This window comes from Colossoma macropomum, unplaced genomic scaffold (assembly GCF_904425465.1).
Source record: "Colossoma macropomum unplaced genomic scaffold, Colossoma_macropomum, whole genome shotgun sequence".
NCBI lineage: Eukaryota > Metazoa > Chordata > Actinopteri > Characiformes > Serrasalmidae > Colossoma > Colossoma macropomum.
In genome coordinates, this window is record NW_023494785.1 from 1,976,755 (window position 1) to 2,001,013 (window position 24,259).

At 39.1% G+C, this 24,259-nt stretch overlaps 2 protein-coding genes across 4 annotated transcripts; both read left to right on the forward strand.

Moving 5' to 3' along the window:
- The first annotated feature begins 3,341 nt into the window (after positions 1-3,341).
- LOC118815246 (pentraxin fusion protein-like) lies at positions 3,342-23,579 on the forward strand. 3 transcript variants are annotated; one of them, XM_036581249.1, is made up of 4 exons: positions 15,383-15,659; positions 21,140-21,267; positions 21,390-21,451; positions 22,612-23,574. In XM_036581249.1, the coding sequence occupies exons 3-4, from the start codon at positions 21,394-21,396 to the stop codon at positions 23,244-23,246; spliced, it is 693 nt and encodes a 230-aa protein (XP_036437142.1). In that variant the 5' UTR covers positions 15,383-15,659; positions 21,140-21,267; positions 21,390-21,393; the 3' UTR covers positions 23,247-23,574. The 3 variants fall into 3 exon arrangements, with proteins under 3 accessions (XP_036437133.1, XP_036437151.1, XP_036437142.1); XM_036581240.1 differs by lacking the exons at positions 15,383-15,659; positions 21,140-21,267; positions 21,390-21,451; positions 22,612-23,574 and adding exons at positions 3,342-3,449; positions 3,572-3,633; positions 4,786-5,574; XM_036581258.1 differs by lacking the exons at positions 15,383-15,659; positions 21,140-21,267 and adding an exon at positions 3,356-3,449 and having other exon boundaries at positions 22,612-23,579.
- Positions 16,352-19,555, forward strand: LOC118815214. The gene is made up of 2 exons (XM_036581192.1): positions 16,352-18,363; positions 18,594-19,555. The coding sequence occupies exon 1, from the start codon at positions 16,385-16,387 to the stop codon at positions 17,348-17,350; it is 966 nt and encodes a 321-aa protein (XP_036437085.1). The 5' UTR covers positions 16,352-16,384; the 3' UTR covers positions 17,351-18,363; positions 18,594-19,555.
- Positions 23,580-24,259: the final 680 nt, after the last annotated feature.

The following is a 24,259-nucleotide window of genomic DNA, read 5'->3' on the forward strand; positions in this document are numbered from 1 at the left end:
CGTTCAGCTCGTCTATTTTGTTCTCCAGCGATTGAACATTTGTGAGCAGAATACTTGGAATACTGTGCTTAAAGTACCAGAAGCTCCAGGAAACATTGCCACATTTGAATCATCAGTGATGTACAGACTATGAGCGGACGCCTGTCAAAGAAATGTTTGCGCTAATTGCAGTGAAAGGTAGGCAACAATGTCACGTGTAATGAAATAACACAGGACAGTAACACTGAAATGTTAACTTGTGGAACTGCTTGATTTCACCTGGAATACTTGACTAAGTTTGTCCACAGTCATGTCCTCCTCTCTAAGCCATAACCGTTTGCTGACAACTTTTGTTGTCTTGAGATCACAAGATAGTTAACTCATTATCTCAAGATAACAATTCAGAAAATGAACCTACCTCACGGTGTCTCTGGACTATTGTAGAAAAGAGACCTAATTCAGTTTTACATTTGTATCTATTATTTCTGACAAGGAAATCAAAAATGACTTAATTCTCTGTTTCTTGAATTTGAATGTTGAAATGAAAATCAAATAACTGTTCGTTTTCATTTTGTAAGTTTTGTTTCTGAAATAAAAATAGAATTGCCAAAAGACACACAGACCTCTACTTTCTACACAATGTTTTAGATTTTAATAATCAGATGACTAATTTTATTAAAGAAAAAAATCAAACATATATTAAACGTTGCTTTCATAATGCGTGTAACAGAGGGTAAGTAATGCAAATGCTTTCTTTTTTTTTATTATTATTATTTTTTTCATTTATTTTGTTTATTTTCCTTGGCGAGTATTCCTTTGCCACATCACCACCACCGCTCCTTTTTCAGGGGACATTAAATTTTTCTTTTTCATTTCACTATTAATGTCACAACTCATTGTTTATTAATAATCATACAAATATTAGGTGATGTGGTACCACAAACACCCAACCCCCCCCCCAAACACCACCCCCCGCCCACCCATTCCACACTTTGAGTGAAAGAAAAAATAGAAATAACTGAGAGACAAAGCAGAAGAAGAAAAGAGAAAGAAAGAAAGAAATGATAATAATAATAATAATAATAATAATAATACTCAACAATGGACAAACTGGACAAGACAGGACACACAAACACAAACATTTAACAGAACAATAAACAAGGTAGTAATGCTGCTGGGTTGGGGGACAATTCCAGAAAGCATGATAGTAATTGTCTGATAAAGCTGGGAAATGTTGGTGTTTATCCTGTGACTGAATCCCATACGGTGTAGTTTAGAGGCTGTAATATATGTTCTTTGAATGGTTTTATATTGAATTAGCTGGAGTTTTGAACTGCTGTTCATAGAGAAGATGTCACTGCATATATTTTGCCATTTGAGTTTACTTGTTTCTCTTAAAGCTGAGGTCCATTTTTCAATTGGGAGTGAGATATTATTTCCTTTGAGACTATAAGTTTATATATTTATGATAACATTTTCTGAGGTTTAAGGGAGTGTAGATAATTCTTTAGAACATCTTTGAGTTGTATATACTGAAAGTGACAATTATCTGGCATATTGTATTTTTCTTTGATGTCATCAAAGGTCATGAGAAAGCCATCAGAGAACAACTGTGCCAGGCTGATTATTCCTCTGTTTCCAGACTGAGGATATAAAAGGTTTGTTATTTATTAAAAACATGGGGTTGTTCCACAAAGCAGTTTGACCGGAGGGAAAGTAGCTGTAGTTAAGGATTATGTTTGAATTCCACCAAGCATTCACGGTAGTACTTATTGAATTGATTTTTTTAAAATAGTTTTGTCTATAAATGGAATACTGTTAATGTCCAGTTCTTAAATTAAACTTTCCTTGATGTCTAGCCACGGTTCACTTGAGTTACCTGTCCAATATCTGATGCAAAGCAATTGGTGTGATAGAAAGTAGTAGTAGACATTTGGGGCTTCAAGTCCTCCAAGATGTTTAGGTTTCTGGAGTTTAACTAATTTGATTTGAGGCTTTTGGTGCTTCCAATAGAACTTAGTGACTGCATTGTCAAGAGAGGAGAACCAGCCTGACAGTGGGGTAACAGGAGTCATAGAGAACAGATCATTGATTTTAGGAAGGATATTTATTTTAACTGCTGATTTTTTGGCCAATTGGAGTTAATGGTAGTTTATTCTATCTTTCTAGATTATCCTGTATTTGTTGCATTAAAGGTAGATTGTCACACATCCATCCGGATCAGATCTACCTGAAAACTCCAACTCCCAGAACTCCCTTGGGGATCACATATCTGCTCACTGTCGTTCCACAATCATCGTTCTGCTTCTCCAGAGTACTGATATGTTTCTCCTGTCTTCCTTGTTCATGTGACCCCTGATAGTTAGTACCTAAAGCCTGGGCTTTAGTTAGGTTTCTGTGAGGTATTGCTTTCTTGTGAGCTGCTGAGCGTTTTTTCTTCTATTACCTTCTTGTTTATCTGACTGTGTTTCTGGATTTTCGACCCTGCCTTTTGTCTCTGCCCTTTTGGATTTTGTCTGCCTTCTGGTAATGTTTGTCTTCTTGTGTTTTTGGACTGTATTGGATCAGATTGGTGCCTGTGTTTTGACTATGAGTTTGGAAAGTGTTTCAATCAGTAAAGCCTCTTTTTCTAATTCCATCTGTGAGCATCTGTTCAGTTATGGAGTGTTCAAATGGTATATCATGGACCCCATCATCATCCCAGTACTTAGAGACAGAAACTCAGATTTGGACCAATTAATGGAATAGGCAGACATCCTGCTATACTTATTTTTCAGATCTTGGACTGATGGGAGGGACAGTGAAGGGTTAGTGATGTATAGTAAAATATTCTCTGCATATAGACTGATTTTATGGTGGTATGACTTTGACTGTATACCTGAGATTTTATCACACTGTCTGACTGAAGCAGCCAAGGGTGCAAATGCTTTCCTAACAGATGCCCACAACTTAGATAGAATCTTGACCGTTAACGGTTTTGTCATTGTGTGTGTGTGGTTCTCTCTCTCTATCGCTCTCTCTATTACTATTTTGAATGTATTCAATGGCTGTCTTGTCTTTTATATATATATATAACCTTGTATCTCCATTTTTGGTGTTTTTCAGTTTTTGCCATAATTATAATAATAAGAACATGGAGGTGCATGTTGGAAGCTGAGCTCTCAATTACTGACCCCTCTCTGGCTCTCAGCCTTGAGCCCATATTTCAACACAGAATTACACCCGTAATTGTGTAAAATAAAAGAACGGTTTCTCTGGAACAAAACATTTACTGTAGGTTGTGCAAGAGTTGAAATATCAAACAGGGCGTTCCATATGTAAATACAGCATCCTATAAATGCAGAAGCTGCAGCACCAGCTTTAGACTTGCTGTGAGAGCAGCTGGAAAACAGATCTAACCGGTCACAGGAGCCAAGAAAGATTCTGTAGACGTCTGGAGAGTCTGAGTGACTGTAGAGCTTCACTACCAGGTGAGCATCCACACTTCTTATTCATCACTTACAGCCACTTTAGTTTTACTGACGTTAAACGTGATTGTCAGCTGTGTGTAAGTTGTGAAGGTGGCTAACAGGTTGCGCTGAAATGTTCACAGTAAAATGAAGTCTGTGCTCGTTCTGCTGGGTGTCCTCCTGCCTCTGATCAGCTCTGGTCAAAGTAAGTTTATCTACACGATTCTGTTTCATGAAAACACAATAACTACACTGTATTAATTTACTTAATAACACCAATTACAGTAATTGTAATAACACAGCATTAATAATACTTATTATAACAGTAACTGTAACTTAGCCTTTTTTTTTACATTAAATTACATTGAAAGTAAAGAATGTTTTTATCCTCTCCTGTAAAGTTACTATTTTAGAGATACCTGTTATTCTTTGGACAGTGATGTGTATTTCTAAAGTGTAATTTGTTCAACAGCATAGATAGAATGCACAAATAACACAGAGTAATAGCATAAATACTAATATATATATATTTCTTATGCTATACAGTTTCTGATTGTATTTTATTATCTTTACGTTACTTATGTGCATTCTATTTTTGTCTTATGTATGCTGTTGGAACACATTTGAGGTTCAATTCTGAAATGTCTATAAATTTAGTTCTGTTTAACTTTATTATATCCAGTCTATGCAGATGTGCATGGTGTATCTAAGCTTATGCCTGTATTGTGTAAGATTACTTCAGTGCTGGATCATTTAGCGGAGCATGATAGCTGTAGGATGTTTGTTTTTAATTTTCAATGTTAAGGTGAGATTCACTTAATACATGCAATAATGTGCACTTCATACTTAATTACATACTGTAATGAGCCTGTAGTAGGAGAAGTATTTGTCAACTAATCAGGGTTTATAACAGGGGTGAGGAACTCCAGTCCTGGAGGGTTTGGTGATGTTACTGCTCAAGCACATCTGATTTAACTCACCCCCTGGTTTATAGCATAAAGTTCCCTGGCTTTAGCTGTTTTTTTGCTGATGGCTCGCTTCATAAATGTTTTATTCTACGTCCAAAAACCACATAGTACTACACTAATTAAGATGCCAAAACTAGTTCACCATCATAAAGACACACTGGACACATCGTGCAGCATCACAGAGCAGAACACAGCTACAGAACACATACAGTCAGAACACCACTGAACATCAAGTGCAAGTCCATTTTTACACTGTACTCGTTTACTTTCAATGAAATGAAACTTTCAGCACCATTAATCACCCAGTTTCCTACCTCGTCACTCATTGTTTTCAATTGAATTGCACTTTAAAATGTATCATAATGAAAAGAATATTATTTGCCTTTCAGGTGGTTTGACTGACAAGGGCCTGTTTTTCCCCAAACCGTCTGACAATTCCTACATAAAGCTCATCCCCCAGAAGCCCCTGAATTTAGAGGCTTTTACTCTGTGTATGCGTCTGTCTGTGGATCCAACTGTAGTAAACCAAGACAACCGTGAGACCATCCTCCTCGCTTATCGCACCCAAGACTACGATGAGCTTAACGTGTGGCAGGAGAAGGGGAAAATCTCCCTCTACCTGAGAAGCAGCTCAGAGGGTGTTTTCTATGCTATCCCACTTCTCTCCATCTTCCGCACAAACCTGTGTGTCACCTGGGAATCCAGCACGGGTCTGACTGCATTCTGGGTGGACGGCCGCCGCAGCACTCTGCAGGTGTACAGGAAAAACCACAAGGTCCAGTCTGGTGGTGCTGTTATTCTGGGTCAGGATCCTGACTCTTTCTTAGGTAGCTTTGATATAAACCAGAGTTTTGTAGGTGAAATTTCAGATGTGAACATGTGGGATTCTGTGCTGACAGGCGATCAGATTAGGCACTTCAATGAGAAGGTGTGGGTGGGTCCAGAACCGAATGTTCTTAACTGGAACATTATGCAGTATGAAGTAAATGGGAATGTCCTTGTAGTGCCAGAGAAGTACAAATGACATGTAAGACACCAATCACTGTTATCAGGTCCTGTAAACAAGTAGGGGGCCATGTTTTCTACAACAATGCTGTAATCAGGAATATACAAGTATGTAAGCAAATCACAAAATTGTTAAAAAAATAAAAATAAAAACACTGCATGGACAAACAAACCTGTATTCTGAATGTCATTAAAACAGCAGTACAACATGGGTGGTTAAACATTTACATTACTAACAACAATTATTATTAAAGTGTAAAAATGTCTAAATATTTATGCTCACTGTGTATAATTATCATACTGGCCTATTTACAATTATGACTGGACTTAATAACACCTGTTATACAGCACTGTGACCTTTACCCAGAGCTGTGAAGATAAAATATATATAATATGAAATAAAATAAAATATATAAAATACACACATGGAACACACCTGTACTATACTGTACCTTCATACCTCAAACTACACGATATATCTGCAGGTTCATGAACTCCAACATATCATATCTAAAACATATCGTTATATTATGGTCTTCAATGTGACATCCTTTATTAGTGTTTGATTGTGCCACAAATAAAATTAATGTCTACAACCTGATATTAACGATGGTATTACCATTACATGGTGAGAAGTGTCCTGGACTGTAGCCTAGGGAAACTTTGTTACCATGGGGAGAAGTGTCCTGGACCGCAGCCTAGTCAGACTCCTCTATCATAGTGAGAAATGTCCTTGCTGGTGGCCCAGTCAAACTCTGCTACCACAGTAAAAAGTGTCCCAGTTCATGGCCTAGTCAGTTTCTGCTGCCTGCTGTACAAAGTCACCGGCTATTAGAAACACTGCTACTGTGATGAAACATATCCTGACTTGTTTACTAGTTTAGTATTTTTGTTAGTATTTTTGTTATTTCCACAAATATTTAAAGTTTTGCTGGCTCTTTGAAGTCTCTGTATAGTGGGAAAGCTTGTTAGGATTCCTTTATGTTTTTAAATGGTGCTTTTAATTTTTTAGAAAATATACCTCTTAATTTATGAACAATTCAATTATGATTTTAAACATTCATAGAGCCAGATTTTCTCCACTTTTCCTGACTGTTCTTTTTTCTGCCTCCATAGTAATTTTCCTGCCATCAATAGAAATTATATCCTAAAAAATAGGGTTTAAGGACTTTAACTGTTTTTTGTGTGGGAGAATCCTTGTGTTTATTCAAAGCATTAATGATTATAGTTTAGGTGCAGTTTAGCTCCACCCATTGAGACTACAGCTGCCAATTCCGCGTACTGCCACCCATTCAGCCTACAGGAGTACAGCTCTGCCTATTCCTTTTGAAGCAATATGGAGTGTTGTCATATATATACATATGTAACAGAAAAATAAATAACACTTTATTTTAAGTAAACTTATTTTAGTAGAATTCGCCAAAATAAGTTCTAAAAGAGAATACAATCGAACGCATGTTTCTATGGGCGCACAGCGACACCCGCTGGTTGGAGGGAGTATTGCGTATTTTATAAAGCAGCTTCCTACTATATCTGGTTCAGTCCGGTTTTGCCACTGAAGAGATATGGTAGGCTCAGACGTCTTCTCCTCTCTATTTAAGTATTTATGAGTTTTGCTGTTGTACTTTCAGGCAATAATCAGTATGTTGAAGTAACACAGTATGTATGTTTTTAGTTTGTATTGCTATTGCTTCGTTTGTGTTATTGAAAAAGTTGCTAAGCACGAGCTGTAACTATTTTTCAACCGCAGCTAGCTATGCTCTGTGCCCCATGTGGTCTGAATGCTATATTGAACTGATGAGATTTCTTTGGTGCCTTATAGCTGTTAAGAGTGGGGAAGCACAATACTGACTAGCTGCTGTATTTCCTCTGATTACACTGTTTTTACTGTACAACCAAATAAGCTGAGCTGTTTAATACTGAAGAGTTGAGTCTATGCTGTAAAGATTCATATTGTAATCACTGCAAGTTCAGTCCGGTTTTGCCACTGAAGAGATACGCTGTTATAGTGGAGAAGCACTATACTGACCAGCTGCTGTATTTCCTTTGATTATACTCAAACAGGCTCCAGCAGACGTGATTCCAGTAAAAGCTCAGAACCAATTTCTTGTTGCACTTGCCTTATTGAGGGACCAGAACAGTGGAGTTACATACATACATATTACATATTTTATTTATTTATATATATATATATATATATATATATATATATATGTGTGTGTGTGTGTGTGTGTGTGTGTGTATATATGTATGAACTGATTTGAAAAAAGTCCCCAGCTAGTCAGACGATCAGACCATCATGAAAGGACTGGCCAATGTTTGTTGAATGACTGGTTCATGATTCCTCCAATTGTCCCCATCGATCTTGAAGCCAGTCATCCTCTTCTTCTTTTACTTTCAGCTCTTCCAAGCATGATGGTCTTTTCCAATAGATCGTTTTTTCTAAAAATATTCCAAAAAAGGTAACTTCAGTCTGGTTACCTGGGCTTCGAGTGAAAGGTGAGGCTTGATTTGATTGAGGATCCATTCATTCGTTCTTTATTTGTTGTCTGAGGTTCTCTTTAAGGTCTTCACCAGCACTAAAGTTCAAAGGCACCAATAATTTTCCTGTCTCGCTTGTTTATTGTCCAGCTTTCAAATCCATAAAGAACCACAGAGAAGACCACAGCCTGCACAGTTCTGATCTTGGTCTGTAGAAACAAATTGCATTTAAAGATGTTTTCAGGATCCTTCATTCTTCTTCTCCTGATTGCTGCTTTGTCTCATTTCTTGGGTGCTGGATACTCTGATGTTAATGACTGATCTGTGTAGGCAAAAGCCGTCCACCGTTTCCTCATCATCTCCATCGCTTTTAAAGCTAGCAGTCTTTCCTGTCGTCATAGCTTTAGTCTTCTTCATGCTGAACTGAAATCCCATCTGTTCACTTTGTTGTTTAACTTTCCTTAAACTTTCCTTAACTTTGCAGTTTTCCAGATTTTCCGTTATGAGTGTTGTATCATCGGCATATTAAGAGTTATTGATATTTCTTCCTCCAATCCTGAATCCTTGATCATCTTCCTCCAGTCCTGATTCTCTCATCATTATGTTCTGCATACAGGTTGAACAGGTATGTTGATGGTACGCAGCCTTGTCTAACTCCTTTTCTGATGTGGAACCAACTTGTTTGTCCATTTTCTGTCCTGACTGTGGCTTATTGATCAGTGTAGATTCCTCATTAGAACGATGAGATGTTCTGGTATTCCCATTGTTTTGAGGACATTCCACAATTTCATGTGGTCAGTGAAACTTCCTTGACTTCCTTCTTGAACTGCCTGTCTTTTTCATTGATCCAGTGAGCATCAATGATACAGCTTGTTCCTCTGCCTTTCCTGAACTGTACTTGCATGGCCAGGTTGTTTCCTTTCGATGTGAGGCCCTAATCTATGTTGAATGAGCATAATTTTACTGACATGTGATATGTTACGACCTCCTATGTCTAGGGGAACACTTAAGGCCGTACATAAAAAAAAAACAAGCCAACGCCATCCAACTGCCAGACCAAGACAGCACCAACTACAATTAATCAACCAATTATCAGCATTTATTTCTTTTAAGTAAGTCTAGTTTTAAACTGGTCAAATGCAGATGAATTTACACAAAAGATAAACTTCAGGGGGTGAGATAAAGCCAAAACAAACTAGAAACACTCACCCCCTTACTTAGAAAAAGAGAGCTTTACAGGTATTTATGCAAACTTACAACAATAACAAGATTTCACAAAAAGGTTCAGGTGCTTGGTCTGGTCAGGTGGAGGCTGATGGCACAGGTGCGACCACTGGAACAGCCATCTCCTTCTCCTGCAGTGCCGCAACGGCCCTTAAGTAACTGGTGCGCCCCCTGCTGTATCCAATCAGACCCTCCAGACACCAATTCTAGGGGAAAAGTGATTACAAAAAAAAAAAGAACAAAAAGGCAAAACACCATCCACCCCCAGGATCGTAACAGACATTAGGCAAACTGTGTGATAGTTGCACACTCTTGCCTCGTTTCTTTGGTATTCTGGTAATTGTAATGTTAGTCAGGGTGATCTCTGTTCACTCGTTAAGAAATGAGTGAAACACATTAACAGAATTGCATGAAGAAAACTGCCAACCGGTAAGCTTGAGGAACAGTGTGAATATAAAAATGGCAACAACAGAGTTTTTCCTTTCTGCGATATCAAATGCATACTAAAGGTATTAGATGTTACTGAATGTGTTTAGGAGAGTGTGTTCAGTTTTCACTCACCACTACTTTTTATAAAAGAATTCTGCCCAACTTTAGATTAGTTTTTCCCTGTAGGGATTCAATGTATGTGTTTGTGTAATGCATGCATTAGTAGCCAGTGTGTCTCTGACAGTTGAAAATGCCCATTTCAACTATCAGGGCAATAATTAAGAAGTTTCAAGCAATGGGAGATGTTAATAATCTGCTGGCAAGAGGACAAACGCTATATGGACAAAAGTACTGGGACAGACCCTTTAATCATTGAATTCAGGTGTTTCATTCAGTCTCATTGCCTCAGGTGTATAAAATCAAGCACTTAGCCATGCAGTTTGCATTTACACACATTTGTGAAAGAATGGGTCGTTCTAAAGAGCTCACTGAGTTCGAGCGTGGTGTTGTAATAGGATGCTACCATTGCAGCAAGTCAGTTTGCGAAATTTCTTCCTTCTTAGGTATTCCACACCCAGCTGTGAGTGGTATTTTCGAAAAGTTGAATACGGAACCACAGCAAGTCAGCCACGAAGTGTCAGACCACGAAAAGTTACAGAGTGAGTCGCCGACTGCTGGGGCACATTAAAGTATCTGACACTCTGCTGATCAGTAACTGCAGAGTTCAAACCTCCTCTGGCATCAACATCAGCACTAAAACTGCGCCGGGAGCTTCATGAAATGGGTTTCTAAGGCAGAGCAGCTGCACACATGCCTAAGATCAAAATGCACAATGCCAAGTGTCGAGTGGTGTAAAGCGCCGCCACTGGACTCTGGAGCAGTAGAAACGTATTCTGTCGAGCAACGCATCACACTTCTCTATCTGTCAGTCTGATGGACGAGTCTGGGTTTGGCGAATGCCAGGAGAACGTTACCTGCCTGACTGCACTGAGGAGGGATGATGATGTGGGGCTGTTTTTCAGGGGTTGGTCTAGAACTCTTAGTTCCATCCATCCATCCATCCATCATCTAAACCGCTTATCCTTCTGGGTCACGGTGGGGTGCTGGAGCCTATCCCAGCTGTCATTGGGCGGAAGGCAGGATACACCCTGGACAGGTCGCCAGTCCATCGCAGGGCAGACAGACAGACACACACATTCACACACACACTCACATCTAGGGGCAATTTAGCATGTCCACCCTTAGTTCCAGGGAAGGGAAATCTTCCTCCAATGCTTCAGCACCAAGAGATTTTGGACAATTGTCCACTTCCAAGTTTGTGGGAACAGTTTGGGGAAGAACCTTTCCTGTTCTAGCATGACTGAGCCCCAGCGCACAAAGCAGCTCCATAAAGGCATGGCTGGGTGAGTTTGGTGTGGAAGAATTTGACTGGCCCTCACAGAGCCCTGACCTCAACCCCATCCAAGACCTTTGCGATGGACTAGAACGGAGATTGTGAGCCAGACCCTCTCACCCAACATCAGTGTCTGACCTCACAAATGGATGAATGGGCAGAAATTCGCATAGACACTCTCCAAAATCTTGTTGAAAGCTTCCCAGAAGAGTGGAAGCTGTTAGAGCTGCAAAGGGAAAAAACTCCATATTAATGCATATTGGTTTAGAATGGGATTCATTAAAGCTCCTGTAGGTGTGATGTGTAGGTGTCCCAATACTTTTGCCTATATAGTGTCTATGCTGAGCCCACACAGAGTGAGAAGGAAGGTAAATTATGATATGTAGATACTTAATCTTACTCAAATATTATCTAGCAAAACCCAGAATGTGTTACAGTTGTGTCCTGCTTTACAGTAAAACCTGTAAAAATACTAGTATTCCAGTAATGCATGGGTTTTAAATACGCCATCAACAGTGTGAATTAACAGCATCATCAAGAAACCAGCTTTTGCGATACAAAACACGTCAAAGCATTTTTTTCCTTCCCTCCCCCCATTTTCTGCCTGACCAACAGGTGGCAGAAGCTTGTGTAGATGTGTATATATATGGGTGTTCTCAGGTGTTTTCTATTGACATGCCATTGTTCTGTGTCCTGATGAAGGCCGCAATGCGTCAGCACATTTTTATACTAATTGCCATTGTTAGAAATTCAGAAAGAAGAGTCAGGAGAGTGGAGCACATACACATACAGAGTCTGGGTACAGTGAGATCGATCAACAGTCAATCAGCAGGATCAGGAGTCTAGTCTTATTGACATGCATGCAGACAACCATGCACAGACACAGCTTGGTCATCAGTGTGTCACCAGTCTAGTCTGCTCACCAGTCCATTCTGGTTCAGTCTGGTCAGCAGTCCAGTCTGACAAGAATATTTTGGAAGAACCTTATATACATTGAAAACCGAGGGGGAGGAAGGAGGAGGAAAAGGAGTTTGCGGAGGGATAAGGAAGGGTTGTAGAAGGAGAATCTGAATAAAGATGTAGGGAGTAGAGATAAGGGGGAGGGGTGTTTGTTAGGGTCATTTCAACACAAACAAAGGAGTGAGGGGGCAAGTTGAGAGTGCGACCAGCTTCGCCTTCCTGCCATTTGCTTAAACTCTACAATGAACGTGGTTTAGACCTTAAGAAAATAACATAAGGGAAAATAACATATGTTGAGAATATTTTCTCTCACCATGTTTCAATAAAGGCCTTTTATAGTTCTTCCAAAGACGGTGTGCCCAGGATTTCTTTGCTCTGGGATTTCTTTGCTCTGGCAATTATTTTGCCCATGCCTTGTGGATGTGGATGGATACTTTTTTGGTTTTTCTTTTTGCCTCTCTCAGCATAGAACCATTTCTTTTTTGAGTTTTCTGGACCTCTGCCCCATTGAGCACCTTTTTGTGATCTCTGTAGCACTTCTTCATTTCTGTTGATTCATGCCAAAGCATGATTTGACAGATTTCTTGCACATTTTGCTGATTAACCTAGAGAGCTGTTGTGAAAGAGAAAAAGGAAGTCATTTGTAAATGCGCTTTTAGTCATGTTTAATCTTTAATGACCAATTGTAATGTACTTAATGGTCATTCATGTGTGTTTTGTGATAATGGCCAATGTGTTTTTGTGCTATGTTTTCTACATGAGAAAAGCTTGTGAAGTGATGCTTGCCATTAAACAAAGATGGACAACTTTGAGGAGCTTTGACTTTGGCAGACACACAATATTTCACTGTGAAACGTGCATTTGTTAAATAAACAATGAATATCTCCTAAAGATGTTAAGTCTATTATTCAGTAATACTAACTAGTACTAGTACTTGCCATAGTTACAACAGTGAAAGAATCGTTCTCCAGCAGCCATGAAACTTATCATAAAAAGTTGTAGCATCAAGCGGAGCATCTGCGACAGACAACATGAAGCCACAGAAAGTTTGCGCGCTTGTAAGCTCACGAAGACGCTTTCGGCTTCACGCAACCCTTTTTCGTTTTGTAAGACGTACGCTGTGGTAACCAGAGTTCTATGTGTTATCTGTTTTTGTAGGTTTGGATTGTTTAAGTTAGGGGGCCCCTGGTCCAAAGGTCCAAGGGTCAAGGTCCCATAGGGAATGGGCCCCTTTCTATTCCTCTCCCTTCCTCTCTTAGTTCCAGATGGATGAAATCATTTTAAAAAGGACCATAAGTTCTGTTTCCTTTTTCAAAAAACAACCACCCTATATAAGCCGTTGGTTATACTGTTCTGGAGGGGACACTTCAGAATTGGCACGGATCCCCTCTCAGGTACTTTATAGTGCTTGATATGATACTGTTTTACTTTGTAATAAATATCTTATACAAGCAAGATGGTGTCAGCGGAGACTTCTTCGTCATCTTCACATCGTCGCTATTTAATAAACAACAAGAATTTGGCGTCACAAACAGGATTCAGACAAGAATTTGGCATCACGAATTCTGGATGTGTTGTGGCTTGCTGCGTCGCCGATGGCCTTAGCACACTTATTCCCGCACCAAGCCGGCAAATAAGGTGAGCATTTCTCACATGATTGGGCGCTGGTTTCATCGTTGGGGCTGTTGTGTGTTTGCTGTCTAGTCACACCATTGATGTTTGGAGTGCTTTTCCATTCTAAATTAGGGTTTTATTGTGTTGCAAACGCCGCAATAAGGGGGAGTGTAATAGGGAAAAGGAAAGCTGATGTAAAAGTGTAGAATAGCCTAATTAGTAATGATAAGGTGAGCTCAATAACACCATGCGAGAATAATGAAGGTTGGGCCCTTATCTTCTTAACGGTAAGACGTGTATATTAGTCACTGTGTGAAAGTTGGTTTGAAGAAATAGTCAGATTAGGTTAAAAAGGAAAAAAAAGTGAAAAGTAACTGCCTGGGGCCCTGGGAAATTAGATTAATGGGGAAAAAAGAGGCAAGAAAAAGAGAAGTTAAAGAAAATAGAAAAGAGTTAAAGAGAAATAAGAGAGGTTAAAAAATATAGATAAGAGTTAAAGTGAAGTAAGAGAGGTTAAAGAAAATAGAGAAGATAAGAGTTAAAGAGAAAGAAGCTGCAGATTTAAGTGATTAAGTGACCTTTATTAGTCCCACAATGGGGAAATTTCACCTCTGCGTTTAACCCATCCATGAAGTGAAACACCTCATACACACTAATGAGCACACACACACAGTAGGGAGCCGTGAGCACACTTGCCCGGAGCGGTTGGCAGCCCTATCCGCACCACCCATGACGCAGTTGGGGGTTAGATGTCTTGTTCAAGGACACCTCAGTCCCGTGCTATCGGCTCTGGAGATCGAACCGGTAACCTTCCGGCCACAAGGCCGGTTCCCTAACCTCCAGCCCATGACTGCTCACCAGTCAGCTGGACCAAAGCCCTCTAGGAGGTGGTTTTAGACGGGCCTAAAATCCTGGAAAATCACTAGGTGAATTTCGGGAACTGGAGGTGTGGAATGGAAAATTCAATTGTAAGTTCCCACTCGAACACTAGTTGACGAACAGTGTCTGAAGCAGCTTTTTATTGAATATTCACACCTCATAAAGGAGCATAAATTTAGAAGAAAAAGAGAATAAGTAGTGGCGGAAAAAGCATGCTATAGGATAAAGTATGAATGAGTCGACTTTGAGCATTTAGGACTGAATGTTGTTTGTGTTTTCTGTGTTCTCTGAGCTTGCTGTGTGTTCCTGTGTGAGGGGGATTGGCCCCCCCTTACTGTGTGTGTGGGCGGAGTTGGTTTCTGTGTGTGTGTGTGTGTGTCGTTTGTCTTGGCTGTGTTCCAGCTGAGTGAATGGCTTCAAGAATGAATAAAAATATGTAAAAACTCTTCGAGAGGACTTTATGAATTTACATGACTCTTTCGAGGGGACTTTTTGAATTGGTTAAATAGTATGAGCCCCCAAAAAGGACGTTTATGATTTTGAAGAGAAGTGGAGAGACCAGTGAGGATATTTTGTGTGCATGGGTAAAGAAAAATTTAATAAGTATTTAAGGTGTTATTAGAGTGAAATAAACTGAAATTTCTTCATTGATGATAACTTGGTGTTTAAAGGAGGATAACATATGTTGTAGATAAAAATGACCTAAGTGTTGGCAGATAAAGGGTGTAAATCATATTGAATTCCTTATTGTGTTGTTAAAAATAGTGGGTTCATTTGATATTTAATTCTGATTTGTTTCTTCCTTTATCCACCTATGGAAGAAAGAGAAGAGGGAGTTGTAGGTTGTAGAAAGAAAGAAAGAAAGAAAGAGAAAATAAAGAGGGAATAAAGAGAAAAAGGAATAGAGAGTAGGTAGTTTAAAGAGCGAGAGAGGGAGAAATAAAAAAGAGAAGAAGAAACAGAAAAAGAAGAATAACAGAAAGAGGGGGGAAAAGAAAATGATGAGAGAAGGAGAAAGACAGAGAAAGAGAAAAAGAGAAATGTGAATGTATAGAGAGAGACAGAGAGAGAGGAAGCAGCTGGTCAGTGCTGACATGGATTTAGGTCTGATGATTCAGGAGGCACAGGGGTTAGCTCATGTTGCAAGGGGGAAAGTTAGGAGAAAGATGACAAAGGAGAAAGTACGTTTCTGACGGGCAAAGAAAAGAGGAAGTGCAGGCGAGGCTCGATGAACAAAAGAGGAGCACGGTGCAACCTGGAGACAAGGTGTTCGTGAAGGTATTTAGAAGGAATATTTAATGTTGGTGGTAATAATCCTGGTGGGAAAATAGTCGTGGCGAAGATGTGTTGTTAACAGGACCTGAAGTTGATACTGTGCCTCGTGATCAGAGAAAGTATCTTTTGTTTAATGACAGGAGGTGGTTGAAAGTTAGGGATGATTGTTCACTTGTTGTGTGTAATGTTATATGGGAAGACCAAGGGGAATACACATGTACTTATTTAGAGCCAGAGTTTAAATTTGTTCCGTTTCAAAATGTGTGGAGAGAGGGTTATATAACTCATAAGGTAGTAGTTTGAGGTCTACTGGAGTTTTCATGGTTGCTAAAAGGGTTCAGGAACGATTCACCAAAGCAACCGCTCCAAGGGTGAATGTTGCATCGATGAAGCTTACCACTTTAGCTCCGGAAACAACTAAGAGCGTTAATACATCAATTCAGGCTATTACTTTAGCTATGACTTTGAAGGGGATGAATGCTACTACAGGGATGGTGACAATTTCTACCTTTGCCACTTCTGGAAATATTACAAGTGAGGTTGGGCCAAGGGCAACCTTTGCCAATAAAACAGTGACGACATTTTTGTCACCAACGAAATTTGTAAATGTGACACAGACACCTGATATGACATCTTTGAACTTTAAAGAAGTAGAAACTATAACCCAGGAACCTATGTTAGAGTTTAGAGTGAATAGTAGTAATGAGATTTTTGAACCTAGAGAACAGATGGTGGAAGAGAATGATGCAGATTCATCTGTGACAGCTCAGAGGACTATTTTAGACATGGAAGATGGGTTTTTTGACTTTGACTGGACACCAGAAGACATGACTGACCATTATCATGTATTACAGAAGAGAGAAACTAAGTGGAAGGCATATGGATTTGATTCCTCGGTGTTACAAATCGCAGACCCAAGGGCAGGTAGGAACTTATGGTTCCAGCAGTTAACTCATTCTGTAAGATCGGTTGGGAAACTGAATTGTCCATGTGTGGTGAAAGTTCCAACACCAGGCACATGGCCTTCAATTTTAGAGACGGTACCAGAACAATTAAGTGCTAAATGTCAATCTTATGCATTATCGTGGCTGTTATATCAGCAGCAATCAGCAGAAGATAAGGTGATGGCTCTGTCAGTGCATCGGTTTAGACCTAGACATAGTTGGTCTTGGTTGTGGGAGTTATCATATGTGAATTTACTTGATCAGCATGAAAATATGATAACAGCGATCCCTGATCCGATGGAAGTGAAATCTGTGGAGGCTAACGACTGTTTTTGTTCAGATGATACTCATAATGGGCCTGGAAAGTTTATGGGAATATCAGACTGTAACAACTATATTATGGACTTGGGCGAGCGTAAACATAAGGCTATGGATCACTTGTATAAAGTGACTTTTCAGGTACCACATCGCAAACTGAGTAGAACTTTGATGGTGCAGAACCTAAAGTTGCCTGGAAACAAGACTTTAGGGAATGTTAAGGATATTTGGTGGGTTTGTGGTGATAAGGCATATATATTTCTACTGTATGAGTGGATCAGATGCTGTTATATGGCAACATTGAAGCTTCCACATGAGGTTTTTACTGTCCAGAAGAGAAAAGTATATGATGAGGTTCAATCTGATGCTATTTCTGTAAGTAGGAAGAAAAGGGAACTGGCACAATTTCATAATCTGGAGTCCTATCATTGAAGAATAAGTCTAGGAGAGAAGTGGGGTATAGGATTATTTCCATGGTATGGTGTGACATTTTTGGCAGATCACATTTCAAATATTACCTACACGCTACAGGGTTTTGCAAACGAGACTATAAGAGGTTTTGAATACTTGTCAAATACTTAAAAGAGTCACAGACTGACGTTGCTGAAACATGACATGGCTCTTGATTATCTTTTGGCCAAACAAGGTGGCCTATGTGTGGCTCTGAACTTAACTGGTGATGCTTGTTATACTTTGATTCCTGATAGTTCTGACAATATGACTAGTGTCATAGATGCATTGAAGCATATAAGGGAGGAGTTTGGCCCATCGGAAGGAGCTGGATGGTCTGCGAATGCTTGGTTGCAGGAGAAATTAGGACCGTTGGGAGCAGTGTTGGTTCAGATAATGGTAGCAGTTCTTATATCATTGAGTGTGATGTTCTGTTTCTGTACGTTGTTGTTGACCTTTGCGAAGGCTATGATATTGAGATGGCTTGGAGTTGTGATGCCTGGAGATCAACTTCAGATGCCATTACTACATAGGACTGACACAGACGATGATGAGGAAGTGGTGATAGAAGGCGAACTGATGGAGAAATATCTATTTTGAATATCTACTCTTATTATAGTCTTAATGTTTATTTCTGTTACTATTTTGGTATTTAGTGGTCTCTTATTATAGAGTGGTGACATAACTAGGAATAATGTGCAAGTATGATACTGTGAATTTCACATTTACTTATAAGGCGTTAATCTGTATTTGATGTTTCAATTTGCATCTGTTGTTTTTGCAAAAGATACTGGTTGGTGGTTTTCTTTTCTTTCCTTCAAGAACGATGTTGAGGGAAGACCACTGTAAGGGTGGTTGGATGTTCAGGGACCCCGATGTGCATGGACAATAAGAATAGACTGAAGGACTTTGAATAAGGACACTGTGATACAATGCCCAGAGTCAACACATCATCGACACTACACTGAGAGTCGACGCTGCTGAGTATTTGCATAGTATTGGATTTTGTTCTATTATATTGTAATGTGTGACATTGATAGAGGACATTTATAAGGTAGTGATAATCTTAGTAAGACATAATAGTTGGATTGAGTTGTTTACTGCATGAGTAGTACTTAAATTTGTAACATTTTCTTTGTTTTAATTGCTTGAAGACTGATGTTTTCTGTTATTGGGTAAGTACATTGGGACCTCAGATGTTTTTTTCTTTTTTTTCGGTGCTTAGGGATATTGGTGCCAGGCAGGGAAAGGTCCATTGGAAGGTCAGATGGGTCGACCAGCTTGAGGTTTCCATATGTATTTGCTTAAGTCATATCCCTACACGACTTGTTAAAATTCCTCCTTTCTAAATTGGTCTGGAATACTCTATGTGGTCGCCTAAGGCAGAGGGACCGTGAGAGAATTTTTGATGGACAGGACTGCCTGACAGGTTTTTTCGATCTCACACTCCGTAAAGTTGTTGTATTGTTAAGGTTACGCTGTAGGAAGCATGTGTAGGAGGAACTGTTATTTTGTTACAACTGCAAACATGTATGTGTTACTTTTTTGTTTTTCGAGGGGGGGATATGTGGTAACCAGAGTTCCATGTGTTATCTGTTTTTGCCGGTTTGGAATGTTTAAGTTAGGGGGCCCCTGGTCCAAAGGGTCCAAGGGTCAAGGTCCCATAGGGAATGGGCCCCTTTCTCTTCCTCTCCCTTCCTCTCTTAGTTCCAGATGGATGAGATTATTTTAAAAAGGACCATAAGTTCTGTCTCCTTTTTCGAAAACAACCTCCCTATATAAGCCGTTGGTTATACTGTTCTGGAGGGGACACTTCAGAATTGGCACGGATCCCCTCTCAGGTACTTTATAGTGCTTGATATGATACTGTTTTACTTTGTAATAAACATCTTATACAAGCAAGACGGTGTCAGCCGAGACTTCTTCATCATCTTCACATCGTCGCTATTTAATTAACAACAATGCTGAGGCCTTGAGTCTCCTTCGTCACCAAGAGGCTACAGTACTGGTCATTTTGACTGAAAGGTAGATTGTGGTCTAGTGTCCATATGCCTGTATGAAGCGCGCACACATAGGGGAGTTCGGCCCAACACCGACAGAAAACGTCTTGAACTTGAGCGCACCAGAAGCTGATCTGGGGAGCACGAAGCCCCCGTGAAATGGTGGGAGTTCAGTTTCTTCCCTATATCGTTTTTGTCTTCTTTAATTTGTACAGGTCAAATATACAAACGCTTATACAAAAAGTAATATAGTCGACCAGATAACCCAGAACCACAGGCCTGATTTCTGTGATTTCTGAGCTTCCACACCTGCGCTCTGCACGTTTATTTCTGCTTATGATGGGAAATTCTAAATTTGGATCATTAGAATATGACCCTTTATTCCATTACTGTTTGTTTATTTGATTTTATGATTAGTTTGTAAAATTGTAAAATGAAGCTATTTCGTGATTCCACCGACACTAACAGAACCAAAAACGAGAATCGACCCATTTGCCGTTTTTCAATGCTGGTTTTTAAAATGAAAATCAAATGAACAGACGGTACACGGACCCACTTCTTACAGTGTAGTTCGCTTTTACATTTTGTATCTGTTATTTCTGAGAAGGAAAACAAAAAATGACTTAATTTTGTTTCTTGTATTTGGAATTTGAATTTTGTATTTGATTTTCTATTCTGAAAGGAAAATAGAAAAAATACATTTAAGGAACTTTCTATAAAATGACTGGCTGAGACGAATTAAAAAACACAAATAAACGCATTACTTGAAACAAAATAGACTTTGTTTTTAAAGCCTTGTATTCTTCCGTTTTGAATTCATTCATTTCCTGAACACAGAGCAGCATAAAACATTTTAACACTGCTGTTATATTTTTAAAAGCTTTTAAACTCGAGTTATAGGAGTTTAAAATGGTGCCTCATGTATGTTCATGATGTCAGTGAGCGCAAACAGGAATATTCCAGGTACGTTGAGTACGTTAACTTGTGTATGTGGGCACAGAACTGTCTAGCTAGGTAGTTAGCTAGCGTGGGTAACATTAGCTAGCTAACGTGAGCCAAAATTTGTACATTCCTGAGTATTCTGAAATATTAATATAAACTTTTTACTCTATACACTTTGTGTGGTAAATAAAGATCTGTAACAGTCGTTGCATCACTAATCATCCATTCAGCAAGACTCACTGAATCATGAGTATTGTTAATCTTCCTAAATGGCAAGTGTTTCTTTCTTTGACCTGGTTAATTTACAAAATTGAGTTTAAGAAACAACAGAATAATATTTACATGCTTGCATATATTTAAAGTAAAATAAATGAATAAATGAAGAAATATATAAATAAAATCAAAATGGCAACTTTGCAGGAGGAGGTAAATGTGTTGATGTATGAGCTTTGAATTTCTATCTATCTATGAATGTCTATCTATCTATCTATCTATCTAAATAAATAAATAGATAAAATTAGAGTCAGATATTGAATTTAAAGAAATGTGTAGCAGTGCACTTGTATGTGCATGTGTGTATCTTGTATAAATGCTGAGTTGACTGAGATGACTGAAGAACATGGAGGTGCATGTTGGAAGCTGAGTTCTGAATTACTGACCCCTCTCTGGCTCTCAGCCTTGAGTCCATATTTCAACACAGAATTACAGCTGTAATAGCGTAAAATGAAAGAACTGTTTCTCTGAAACTAAACATTTACTGTAAATTGTGCAAGAGTTGAAATATGAAACAGGGCGTTCCATATGTAAATACAGCATCCTATAAATGCAGAAGCTGCAGCACCAGCTTTAGACCTTCTCCTGTGAGAACAGCTGGAAAATAGATCTAACTGGTCACAGGAACCAAGAAAGATTCTGTAGACGTCTGGAGAGTCTGAGTGACTAGAGCTTCACTACCAGGTGAGCATCCACACTTCTTATTCATCACTTACAGCCACTTTAGTTTTACTGACGTTAAATGTGATTGTCAGCTGTGTGTAAGTTGTGAAGGTGGCTAACAGGTTGTGCTGAAATGTTCACAGTAAAATGAAGACTGTGCTCGTTCTGCTGGGTGTCCTCCTGCCTCTGATCAGCTCTGGTCAAAGTAAGTTTATCTACACGATTCTGTTTCATGAAAACACAATAACTACACTGTATTCATTTACTTAATAATAACACCAATTATAGTAAATATAATAACACAGCATTAATAATACTTATTATAACATTAACAGTAACTGTAACTTAAAGTCTTTTCTTTTTACATTAAATTACATTGAAAGTAAAGAATATTTTTATCCTCTCCTGTAAAGTTACTATTTTGGAGACACTTGTTATATATTATTTATGCTATACATTTTCTGATTCTATTTTATTATCTCTACGTAACTTATGTGCATTCTATTTTTGTCTTTGATGTATGCTATTTCCCTATTTCCCTTTAGGGATTTAGAAATATAGGTTCAATTCTGAAATGTCTATAAATTTAGTTCAATTCAACTTTATTATGTGGAGTCTATGCAGACGTGCATGGTACATCTAAGATTATGCCTGTATTGTGTTATTACTATTACTTCAGTGCTGGATCATTTAGCGGAGCATGATAGCTGTAGGATATGTGTTTGAAATTTTCAGTATTAAGGTGAGATTTACTTAATACACGGTGGCAACAGTTACCTATATAACCTACAGTTAACTATATAACCTATATATAGCAGTCTCACAAAAAATACTCAGCTCTGTTTCCATTCTTAATCCATCAGTAATGCAGTAATGTGCACTTCTACTACAGGCTCATTACAAAAGTATGGAGAAGTATTTGTCAAGTAATCAGGGTTTATAACAGGGGTGAGGAACTCCAGTCCTGGAGGGTTTGGTGATGTTCCTGCTCAAGCACATCTGATTTAACTCACCCCTTGGTTTATAGCATAAAGTTCCCTGGCTTCAGCTGTTTTTGTGCTCGCTTCATGAATGTTTTATGCTACGTCCAAAAACCACATAGTACCACACTAATTAAGATGCCAAAACTAGTTCAGCATCATTAACTGTTACATGCCACAGCTACAGAACACATGCAGTCAGAACGCCACTAAACATTAAGTGCAAGTCCATTTTTACACTGTACTCGTTTACTTTCAATAAAATGAAACTTTCAGCATCATTAATCACCCTTGACATCAGTTTACTACCTCGTCACTCATTGTTTTCAATTGAATTACACTTTAAAAATGTATCATAATGAAAAGAATATTATTTGCCTTTCAGGTGGTTTGACTGACAAGGGCCTGTTTTTCCCCAAACCGTCTGCCAATTCCTATGTAAAGCTCACCCCCCAGAAGCCCCTGAATTTAAAGGCCTTTACTCTGTGTATGCGTCTGTCTGTGGATCCAACTGTAGTAAACCAAGGCAACCGTGAGACCATCCTCTTCGCTTATCGCACCCAAAATGGTGATGAGCTTAACGTATGGCAGGAGTATGGCAAATTCTCCCTCTACCTGAGAAGCAGCACAGAGGGTGCTTTCTATGCTATCCCACTTCTCTCCATCTTCCGCACAAACCTGTGTGTCACCTGGGAATCCAGCACGGGTCTGACTGCATTCTGGGTGGACGGCCGCCGCAGCACTCTGCAGGTGTACAGGAAAAACCACAAGGTCCAGTCTGGTGGTGCTGTTGTTCTGGGTCAGGATCCGGACTCTGACCTGGGTGGTTTTGATGAAGACCAGAGTTTTGTAGGTGAGATTTCAGACGTGAACATATGGGATTCTGTGCTGACAGGGGATGAGATTAGGAACTTCAATGATAAGGTGTGGGTGGGTCCAGAACCGAATGTTCTTAACTGGAACACTGTGTGGTATAAAGTAAATGGGAATGTCTTTGTAGTGCCAGAGAAGTACAAATGACATGTAAGACGCCAATCTCTGTAACCAGGTCCTGAAAACAAGTAGTGGGCCATGTTTTCTGCAACAATGCTGTAATCATGTACCAGTATGTATGCAAATCACAAAATTGTTAAAAAAATAAAAATAAAAACACTGCATGGATAAACAAACCTGTATTCTGAATGTCATCAAAACAGCAGTACAACATGGGTGGTTAAACATTTACATTACTAACAACATTTATTATTAAAGTGTAAAAATGTCTAAATATTTATGCTCACTGTGTGTACAATTATCAGACAGGCCTATTTACAATTATGACTGGACTTAATAACACTTGTTATACAGCACTGTGACCTTTACCCAGAGCTGTGCAGATAAAATATAAAATATATAATATAACGCATGGAACACACCTGTACTATACTGTACCTTCATAACTCAAACTACACAATATATCTGCAGGTTTATGAACTCAAACATATCATATCTCAAACATATCATATAATGGTCTTCAATGTGACATCCTTTATTAGTGTTTGATTGTGCAACAAATAAAATTAATGTGTGCAACCTGATGTTAACGATGGTATTATGTTCATGTTCCCACACTGGATTTAATATTACACATTTGAAGCTTGTGTCCTTTAGTAAATATTTAATACACATTCTTACATAATATAGTGGGTCTTTTACTTCATACACTTCCCAGTACGTGTTTGTGCTATTAATGTGAAATGGAAGAGCAACAACAGCTCAGCTGTGAAGCTGTAGATCATGCAAACTCACAGAGTGGGACCACCAAGTGCTGAAGTGTGTAGCAGTGTGCGTAGCATAGTGCCAATATTAAAGTTTGGTGGAGGAGAGGTAATGGTCTGGGACTGTTTTACAGGGTTTAGGCTCGCTACCGTGGGGAGAAGTGTCCTGGACTGTAGCCTAGGCAAACTTTGCTACCATGGTGAGAAGTGTTTCGGACCGCAGCCTAGTCAGACTCCTCTACCATGGTGAGAAATGTCCTGGACTGTAGCCTAGTC